At 43.5% G+C, this 11,180-nt stretch overlaps 1 protein-coding gene across 1 annotated transcript; it reads left to right on the plus strand.

Moving 5' to 3' along the window:
* Positions 1 to 610: 610 nt before the first annotated feature.
* On the plus strand, positions 611 to 10,160 carry LOC119725699 (DNA damage-regulated autophagy modulator protein 2-like). The gene is made up of 7 exons (XM_038197231.1): positions 611 to 1,111; positions 2,692 to 2,745; positions 3,308 to 3,375; positions 4,446 to 4,597; positions 5,018 to 5,204; positions 9,185 to 9,264; positions 9,554 to 10,160. Exons 1-7 carry the CDS (start codon positions 1,026 to 1,028, stop codon positions 9,716 to 9,718), a joined length of 792 nt encoding a protein of 263 aa, XP_038053159.1. The 5' UTR covers positions 611 to 1,025; the 3' UTR covers positions 9,719 to 10,160.
* Positions 10,161 to 11,180: the final 1,020 nt, after the last annotated feature.

Raw genomic sequence — 11,180 nt, forward strand, 5'->3', positions numbered from 1 at the left:
CATAATGACGTCTTGCTTTGTTTACATGTGGTTGCAGACCAGTAAATCGATCCGAAATTGCCTACGCCGGCCAAATCACGATTTGCATGCCCTTAAAATCTCCAGTATTTGACCATACTATGGGCCATGAACTGGAGAATTTGTAAAAAAAAAATATGGGTGGAAGCCGTGCACTAGGTCCGTTCAATTTGGACGAAATTGGGGCCCTAAAAGCGCTCTATTTCGCAATGGAGTGTAGGCATCGTTTTTCAAAATGGCGATGGGCTTCAGGACTATTTTAAAGGGTGATCATCTTCGGATGGAAATTTCTCCTACATTACAAGTTATTAGTTGAATGACCCCCCGTGAATTGAAAAGAAAATGAAAGATGATAAAATAAGTTTTAATTTGATGTGTGTCTGGAACACCTTGGAGAGTTGTGAGTATTTTTCTCGAATTTCTTAAGTGGGAGCATTTATTATTGGGGTCAATAGCAATGGAAGTTTATTTACTGGGCTGGAACCATGTGTGCTTTCATATGGGAGCAAGGTGATAATGGTGCCCTCGTCCCCACCTGACTCCCATAGAAATGTGCATACGACTATACAAAGCATCGCGTCATTATGTCAGGTTTATTGGTTCTGTAGCGGGATATTTTCATTGACCACAAGGACAAACCATTGCTTTATGGATAGACTACCAATTGATTATCAACTGGGCCACTTGGTGGAGGCCCCTACGTACATGTACCTGTAATACCATGGTGGTCATTTGTCCTTTCTATATGCATGGAGCTACATGTACTCCATGACAATACACACAGATAGGGGTTGCACAATATGAGCGAATGATGGACCTGAAAACTTTCTAGAAATCTTGTGCCAGGTGTGACTCCACACTAAAGTTTGCCTCATACGCATTGCAATCTCTCCGACGACAGTGCCTGCCCTGAACTTTTTTATCGTCGCTACAAACCGAAATAACTGGCAGTATAAACGGTCGAGTTCGCTGTCCCATAATTGTTTTTATGTGATCTGGTGGCAAGCATGATTGTGAAGATCTTGAGAGAGCTAGGCTACGGATGGGTGCCAACTGCTGCTGGGGCATCAATACTGATAGGCCTGGTCGTTCCGTAAGTGAATTAATTAACAGCCCTAGTATCATTTTTATTCATTCATGGTATTCAGGCCTTAGGTATTGATTCGTGCAATTTACTATGGAAGTGTTACGTAATAGCATGGCGAGCTGATCGCTGGATTTATATCCTAATCCTATATGGATCATGCCCAACACGTGGCAACCTAACTGTACAACCACACGTATTCGAAGCAATCAGTTAAAATCGTTTGAATTTCAATGGTCAATGTTTTGTCAATGGTGTCCGTTTTAATTCAGTCCTTTCAGTCGATTTGGGACACCTATAGCCCGTTTACGCCAATATATGATTGACCGGTCAGACTATCCTGAAATGCCTTTGGGAAAAGCAGTGTAATACACTCATGCCGTCCGGAAGCCTGTGCATAGGGTCGTGTCTGATTTACTTGACTACGGCTTAGAAGTACTCACCTACAGTAGTACGTGGCTGCAGCCACTTCTCATAGACCCGTGTGTAATTTCAAGTCTGTGGGAAGTTGCAGCCCTACCATATCTGACCTAGCTGTGGCAAAAGGAGGAATGTCCCCAAAAACCCGGTTTTGAGTAATCGACGCCTGAAGTCGGATATAGCAGAAAATCCTGTCAAAATTGATATTGGTTGTTTTGTATTTTTGAGTAGTCAAGGTATCGAAGATTCACACTATGCATTTTTGATGGGAAATAATACCCCGAAAAGTGAAAAAAAACTGAGGAACGTTTATCTCTGCCGCTGGCGGCGCAATGCGTATCTTTTTTTATTCAAAGCTGTTGTTCTCGAAATGAGGTTGGCGAAGATTGGCGGGACACTGTTGCTCCTGCGTTATATCTTTGGAATAAATTCAGTTACAGAAATAAATTTGGTATCATTGGAAAGCCAATGATTGCGCTTTAACATGATGTATATAATTTGAAAAAGCAAAGGTGGGGTTATTCCTCATTATGCTATGGCAGGTCACATATGTAATTGCAAACTGTGGCCAAATAATTTAGTACGGCAGATAAGTGATGGGATTGTGCCTTTTATGATACAAGCATGGCATTTGGCACACAGTCAGAGTATGTCATGAGAAAGATATATTTGGCTATTCGCAGATTTGTCCATTGAACAAATGTAGATAGAATAACTAGCAATGGCAGCCATTTTGAAAATTTTGGAAATTGGTATTGTTATTCTACCCATATTTTTGTTCAAAGGACAAATCTGCGATGGCTCTTTAGCCAGATATCTTTCGTAAGACATATCAAAGGAGTCAACATTTCATGTGACACCGAATAAGTGTTAATAAGACCAGACAGCCAGTGTTTATCAACCGTGTAAGACCAGTCACGTGACGGGCTCTAGACCGGTATGGATGGGTAAACTGTCTTTGGTGTTTATGAATAAATGTCCTGCCATGCAGTACTAACGTGGTCATCCATTGGACACATTATGGTCAGGAATACTGAAAACTTTCGTTTAAGCACTACATGTACATGTATAACTTTTAAACTCCCCACATATATCACGAGCAACAATAAAATTATAGTTCAATCATTCTTATATCAAAAGTCATTTATTGCTTTACTTTTTACATGCAGGTACATAATCGCGGTTCGGTCCAACCACGTGTATTATTTGCTGCCATGGGTAAGGTGAGGCTATATTATAATACATGTACTTTTGTCGTACTTTGTATAGGATCTATTGAATAGCAACATTTAGAAAATTTAAATTTGTTTTGACTGGCCCCTTATACGTCGATATTTCTCATTCATATGCCCTGTTCTCTTATCCCAGCCGACTTTTCAATGAAATTAATCTCACCTTTAGTCATTCCGATTCGTGGCTATATGGAGGGTTTTTTTTAAGGCCAGTGAAGTCCGTGACTATTCAGTTAACGAATGACGCATGCGCAATTCCATTGTACATGTAGCCTTCAACCTAATTAATTTTGATCAGGAAACACGATTTCGTGAACAGCATTTTTTTATTGTTTTAAAAATCAGTCTATGTCGCCTGATCGTTGGAAATCAAACTAGATTTTTTGTTTTCTTCTAAATGACAGCAAGCCAGACGAGAAAATTGCACTGGGTATTTAGTACCATTACGAACTTTAACCCAAGACTTGTGAGCTATTTGATAATAATTAGGTAGGGAACTTTAGGGATAAATGCAGATAATCCTATGGGCATTTAAATCTCGTTATTTCAACAGCGACACCGGTGCCCTACAGCCTGAGAGCTGCGTATTCGGCCAAATGCTGAATGTTGGAAGTATTCTAGGTAAGTAGTGTACGTTATACCGGTCGTATTTTGCAGTGTTTTCTAGTGTTGTAGTTGAGTATTTTTTTTCCGATTACCGAGTACTGTCGAGTACTTAGGCTGCCGAGTACGAGTACAATTACTGGTACCTCCGAGTACAAGAACAGGTCTCCGAGTACGAGTACTTGTACTGTACTTCGAGTACGGGAACGAGTACGGTTACAACGTACGTACTTGTATTTCCGAATACGGCCATACGGCAAATGGTTCGTTGTGTGCGTAATTGGCCCAGGCTCAGTCAAACCGATATACAGACCCACTCACGACTGGCTGTTAAATGTGTTTGTCCGGACGTGCACAAAGGAAAATCAGGAAACTTCGATTTCCCCACAAGGTAATCAAGTTCAAACTGAAAGTATCGATAAAATAAGGCCGTGGTATACAGTCAAGTTACACCACCCCCGAGTACGCTATTCGAGTACGAGTACTTTGATGATCGAGTACAATTTCGACATGTCGAGTACGAGTACTTTGCTGCCCGAGTACGAGTGCCGTCATTTCGAGTATGAGTACTTTGACATTCGAGTATGAGTACGAGTACATGTACTCCAAAAAAGTACTCGAGTTCGAGAACGAGTACCGAGTACGAGTACTGCAACACTGGTGTTTCTTTTCCCCCCATTTTGTTACCTATACGTCAATAATAGTTCTATAACTACAGAGAGGGTTTGGTTTTGGTGCGAGTCCTGCCCTAGATGGCTGCGTAAGATTGAGTTGATTACATCATAAAGCCATCACAAATCCCTCACAAGTCCTCACAAGTCCCAACAAGTCCATCACAAGTCCTGTAGCTTCAGTTATTAAATTCATCGGTTACAGAAACATTCCTTTCTTATTATTCATCGCGTCATACTTGTGTTCTCATTGGTGTATGGCCTTGTCGTTGTGTTCTTTTGGCGGGGCTTGTGATGGACTCGACAAGAACAATGAGAACCACTTTTCATTTAAAGACACAATTGATGACTGCTTGATTGAATTAGGGAAAACCACATCACTCGGAAAAGCTCAGATATTTTTTTTGGTGCAAACAGTTGGAGCGACAATGTACCTGCGCTACAGGCAAATAGTCCAGCAGAGCAACGTTATTTCATCCAAGGTGTTAAAGTGGAACTCATTGTCTGTCATACCGGGCTCCCTGGCAGTCTTGGGCCTCAGCATTTTGGCTAACTTCCAGGAGGATTTGGTAAAAAACAGTATACAGTATGTAGATACCTTCGGGACCATGGACCTTATATGCGTAGCGGCCATCTTAGAGGTCATCTTTTGTTGTTTAAATTAAGTATCAGTAACAATGCATACACAAAAGGTTCAATCATGCATATCTCAGCAAAACAAAGGCATTGCCGTGTAAGATGGCTGCTACGCATAAGGTCTATTCCAGACGTCTTCATATGTGTCAATTAATTTTCAGGGACTAAATAAGTTAAATAGCTGCACTAACGGATTTTCATATTTTTGATATATAATTTAAATATTTTCATATTGACTTCACTTAAATTACTGTCTACTCTAAAGGAAACCTAGTAAAGTCTCTGCCATGTTTTTTGTATTCTTTCTTTTTTTCCCTGTTGGTTGATGGATATTGTTTGTTTTCTTTTTATAGCATCATCCGGAATCCTTACAAAATGCGATCCATGCAGGTGGCGCTGTGACGTGCTTCGTTTTCGGTGTGGTCTATGGCTATTTCCACAGTCGCATCTCCTATGCACTGTCTACCGAGTTCTGGTCAAGGGCTATGGCTGTGCTGCGCTTCACCCTTACAGCCCTGACCGGCATTTTCCTCGTCATAAGTATCCTTTAGACTTTCTGTTATATTTTTGTAAGTCACAGAGGGCCTGCCTATATATTGTCCTATTTGTACCTGACTGACCTGACGTTCCTGTTGACCTGACTGACCTGATCCAAAAGGCCTGACCTGACCTGACCCGAATGGCCTGACCTGAACGGCCTGATAAGCCGACTGATTTAGTTGACAGGCCTGACTGACCTATCCGGCCTGACTGACAACAGATCGACTGACCTGACCTGACTTGACCTGACTTTACAAATACATCTGACTGACTTGACTGGCCTGACTGGCCTGACCGACTTGACTGTTGACCTATATTAACCTTATACTGGCATGACTGACTGCAGACTGACCTGCATGACCTAACCTGATCTGACTTGATATTGTTGCGTTCCCTAATAGCAGTTCGTGAAACATTTATTAGAGTCAACAATAATTCAATAAGTTGGAGGGAAACAGAGCTTTGGGGTGACAGTCACACATGTCAATACACTGATTTATTCATCTCATCACTTTACATAACTTTGTTAGATTTCATCAACCTATAGGGTTTCTCTTTTTGGTAGTCGTTGGTAGCGTTATAGAGATAACACTAACAGGTTGGCGTCTACAAAGTCTATACATGTACATGTACTATGTACTATGGCAAAACCATGTCAACCAATACGAACTGAGTGGGCACCGGCACGGTACGGGTTATCGACGGTCAGACCGAAGCGGGAGCGGTCCACTACGGTGACTGGGAGGCAACGGTAACCGGACGGGGCCAGCAAGTGTACCAGGCCGCACTACAGTTCGAACCAAAGTGTGCATGTTGCGTATCGGGTATCCAAGGTCAATCGAGGCACTATGCACCAAGGATAGTGTTTATGACAAGACCGGGCTAGCATAGCTGAACTACGGGGGAATGGCTACGGGGGCGGCTGGCCACAGCGGGAGCGGTCCGCTGTGGTGACGGGGATGAACTAGCTCTGGCTGGGCTAGAACACCAGACAACCGCACAACATGTTCAAGCTAAGAATAGCAGTCCAATGGCCATTCGAAACCGCACAGCACCATTGGGACTAGTGTATTACTATTTCACCAGCTTCTACACACTCCTCGAGGGATCTAGGAGAAGGATGCTTCATAATAACACTAGTACTAGTGATTGCACTATTACTTCACCGCGCCTCAACCACCAAGGGAGGCCGATGCTTCGTAGTGACAAGAGTCGCACAACAATCGGTCTGTCAGAGTCGAGTTCGTCGCACATCATACGATTTACCGCACAACATAAGTTCGCCGCACAACTTTGGGTTTAGGGTTCGTTCGCACTACATTGGTTTCGTGGTTCGCCGCACTGCCGAAAGCGAGGAAAACCTCCGGTATTTATAGGCAGTAGAAGTCTCGGGATTAAATAATGCATGAGCACTGATTTAGGAATTAACCAATAGTAATCTTCCATGTCTAAGGGTCACATGACTAGTCACACGGCTTACTAAGAGTGCCTAGTGCAAGAGACTAGAAACGTGTGCATTTACATGAGGGAAAACATGGAGAGAGAAGTATGCAAATACAGAGAGAGATGTGTGCAAATAGTTAGATCAGAGTGCAAAAGTGTTTACACAACATCTCGAGCAACCTTGATGGAGTGAGTGACAAGCTAAAAGGTTACTGTGTCACAGGTTATTTACATCACAGGATGTCTTACCACGCCCAGCTACGCGACCACGCAAGGTAACATTCCATTCCCTCGAGCTAAGTACGGGACTAGAAAACTGGACCGTGAACTCCGGTTAGTGTTCATGGGTAACGCACGGGGGAGAGAAATGCTGCGTGCCGCTGAGCAGTCTCTCGGAGATCGCCAAAGCACGCATGCTATGGGGAAAGGAACTTAGCTCGCTGGGGCGAAGGGAGGTGTGGTCAGTCGCGCACATGTACATCGCTACATGAATAATGCATACAGTAGCGCGCGTGGTATTGCATCATGCGCTGTGCTTGGTAAGAGACCCTGGGAATAAAAGTGCAAGTTGGCAATTTACGATAAATGGGTAAAATACAGGAACTATAAAAGACAACAATAAGATTGTGTACTTCATGGACAGAGTGAATCAAGAGGGCGCTAGATTTCCATAATCAAGCAATCTGGGTTCGTAACAATATGATGAGCCTTATCGACCTGACCGTTGATCTGATTACCTGCGTAACTTGACTGGCCTAAATGACCTGATTGATCTGACTGACTGCAGACTGGCGTGACTGACCTGAGTGTCGAGAACTGACTGGTCAACCTGATTACCTGCCTGACTTGACTGTTCTGATTGACGTTACTGACTGCAGATTGACCTTAGTGACTGCAGACTGCCTAGCTGACCGACAGATCGACTGACCTGACCTGACTTGACGTGACTTTACAAATATATCTGACTGACTTGACTGGCCTGACTTGACCTATATTAACCATATACTGGCATGACTGACTGCAGACTGACATGACCTAAGCTGATCTGACTTGACTTGACGGGCCTTACCAACCTGAGTGTGGATCTGATTACCTGCGTGACTTGAATGGCCCAATTGACCTGATTGACCTGATGACTGCAGACTGACGTGACTGACCTGAGTGTTGAGACCTGATGACTTGCCAACCTGATTACCTGCCTGACTTGACTATTCTGATTGAATACTGACTGCATACTGACCTTACTGACTGCAGACTGACCTGACTGACTGCAGACTGACCTGACTGCAGACTGACCTGACTGACTGCATACTGACCTTACTGACTGCAGACTGACCTGACTGACTACAAACTGACCTGACCGACTGCCTAACTGACTTGACTGACCTGATTGATCTGACGGACCTGACTGGCATGGTTGACCTGACTGACCTTATATACTGACTGCAGATTGACCTGCCTGACTTGACTGGCTGACTGATCTGATTGACCTTACTGACTGCAGACTGACCTGCCTGACTTGACTGGCCTGACTCATCTGACTTGCCTGACTGGCCTGATGTTGACCTGACTGACTGACTGACTGCAGACTGACCTGACTGACCTGGCCTGACCCAACTGGCCTGACTGACCTAGCCGTTGACCTAATTGACCTGACTTACCTGACTGACTGCAGACTGGCCCCATTGACCTGACTGGCCTCGACTGACCGGATCTACTAAGGTCTATACTCACGTTTGCTTATTGGGGTGCTGTGGTCCAATGGTTATGGAGCTCGACTCGATCGTGTGCCGTGGTACGTGGGTTCGAATCCTGACGGGGAACATGGTGCATTCAATGCGCTGTACCATTATTGCTTCGTCCTTCGGATGGGACGTAAAGCCGTAGGTCCTGTGTGTTGTGTGATGCACGTTAAAGAACCCAGTGACACTCGCTAAGGCCAAAAAAAGTCTCCGGTTTCTGGTATGGAGCTTTTTTTTTTTTACCTGATTTTTTTGCTTCGAATGTTGGCTGATGACTGCAAATGGTGCCCGACTAAACTTAATTAGTGCAAATGTATGGGAGTCCAGAGAGGCCACATAAAGCTTATTCTCGACCATAACCCAATCTAAAAACACGTTAAAATTGTGCAGCAGCAGAATTCCAGTCAAACCAGTGAGTTTGGCGGTTTTGAATCATCATCTTTCATTGAAAAAAAACTTTTTCATTTTGCCGACGCGCATGGCTACGGCGACGCGCGCGCATACCAGAAACCGGAGAGAAGGCCTAAGAGAAGGCGTTTGCCCCGGTGTTTCTGGCAGTGGCTGCAATATGCGCCGCAGCAAACCTTTATAAAAGTGCTTCATAATAGGTCTCGTATTTCTCATGAACTTCATCTACCTGTCTTTAAAAATAGACATACTTACCAGCGCCTTGAGTACCTAATTGCGCTATATAAGACTCCGGTATTATTATTCTCTTATCGGAGGGCTTGTCCTATTATCAGCTGGGGAAAAAAAAACAACCTTGGAGATGGTTTCTTAACTCTATTGTTACAGCCTTGGGTTTGGCGAGTGTAGCTTTTGAAGAATTCAACGGAACATTTGCTGAGCACATGCAATGGAGGCCGGAAGACAAGGTTTGCTAATAACAATGAGTCAACGCGTGGTGGCAGCAAACGTGTTTAATTCACACCACGTGACTCTTGAGTTTTAATTAACGGAGCTGCACATTTGTGGGAATAGAGTGATTTCTCAAACATCAAGATTTTATATGTTTGAAAAATTTGAAAATCGCTGCCTCATCAAAGATCACCAAAAACCAATACAAAAACTCACCCAAATAAATCTATAAAATTGTGTTTTTGTTTGTCTGTTTTGTGAAGACACCAAGGAGTCTAATATTTTGGCTTAATGACTCTCTAACAGGGCTATGATATCCACATCATCAGTGCGATTGCGGAGTATTTAATGAGCCTGACGTACGTGATCTTCATCCTCACGTACTACGACGAGCTGAGGACGATCAAGCAAATACGAGATCTATTCTGTCCGGCAAAATCCAAGATGTCGCCGACCGACTACAGCAAGTGATGTCTTTGATGAAACATTCACGTGCAAGAATTATGAAGTTTTAACATGAAAACTAAATTAATTGTTTTTCAAGACTAAAGCTTTGTAAAAGCTTTTGAGTGTTTCGTAGGACGATTAGCTAAAAACCTCGTACCGGACTTAATGTATTTTTAACGTTGTTTTTCATAGTAACATCTGGGTGGGAAAATTGCTTCCTGTGTCCCAATTTGATATTGTATACTTGGTGATTTTATTTCTAACGTGTAGTACGTGTTTAAACGCTCAATATGAATTATAACGCCCACTCCTCCAAAAACAAAATCCAACCAAAACAAACTACAAGTGGTTACAAAACACCCCCCCCCCCCGACTGACCAATGGCCATGTTCTTCATTACAATGTATTAACATATAATTGAATAAAAGTCCTTAAATTATAATATAATGAATTTGTCATCAAATAACATTTTTATTGCGATGGGAGACTTTTGAAACGTTGGTGGCATCAAACACACCTGTCCTTTTCAATAAGCCTATGTACTGAGACGTCACACTTTGTTTACATGCGCACTTTCCTTTGGAGCCAGTTGGGGCCCACGGTCCACTGGGGGGGGGGGGGGTAAGCCCGTTGAAAAAAAGGGCATTTGAATGGAGAAAGACAGTCTTTACGAAATATTGGGGGGGGGGGGGTAAATACCTGCTGGCTACGCCTTTGCCCTGTGGGCAGAAGATGATTTTGTATAGCTTTGGATTGATTTGTGGCAAGTCCAGACAAGTCATGTAAAACAGCACAAAAATGTATTACAGGAATTGTGTCGTGGTTTTTTATTGCGCGTGCGCGAGGAATTGGGGTCGGTTGAGATATATGTTTTAGGGTATTAATGGCTAAAAGTAAAGGTCTCTGGAACCGGATTGAAATATACTTTTAAAGCCCGATTCATACTCGGCGCGAAAGCGTAAGCGAACGCGAATTTGTGACGTCATGGCAAGTATTCGTGCTGCGAATTCGTAAAAGTTGAACATATTTCAACTCGGGCGAATTTCGCAGCGAATGTTTCATGAGGTCAAATTCGCTTCGCATTCGCTTTCGCATGAAGTATGAACCGGGCTTGATTCTAAGTTTGAAAGGATGTGAACAACTCCTAACAAAACCAGTCAGGACAGTTCATATGTTCTTGAACTGGAACAACTCAATACTCATAACTTTATATTATGAGGAGGGTGTTCGTGCTTGCTCCTTGGCTCTGGCCAAGGCAGGACACACGACTCCTCCCATCAGTGATGTTGGCACCCTCATGAGACTTATACTAACGAGGAACAATTTTTCCTTCCTTGGTGAACACTATCTACAGGTACACGGCACTGCAATGGGCACTCGCATGGCCCCCTCCATGGCTTGCCTCTTCATGGGTGACCTCGAAGAACGCATTCTTGCCTCGGCCCCATGTCGCCCTTGGATCTGGTGGAGATATATTGATGATGTT

This window comes from Patiria miniata, unplaced genomic scaffold (assembly GCF_015706575.1).
Source record: "Patiria miniata isolate m_02_andy unplaced genomic scaffold, ASM1570657v1 HiC_scaffold_1, whole genome shotgun sequence".
Taxonomy (NCBI): domain Eukaryota; kingdom Metazoa; phylum Echinodermata; class Asteroidea; order Valvatida; family Asterinidae; genus Patiria; species Patiria miniata.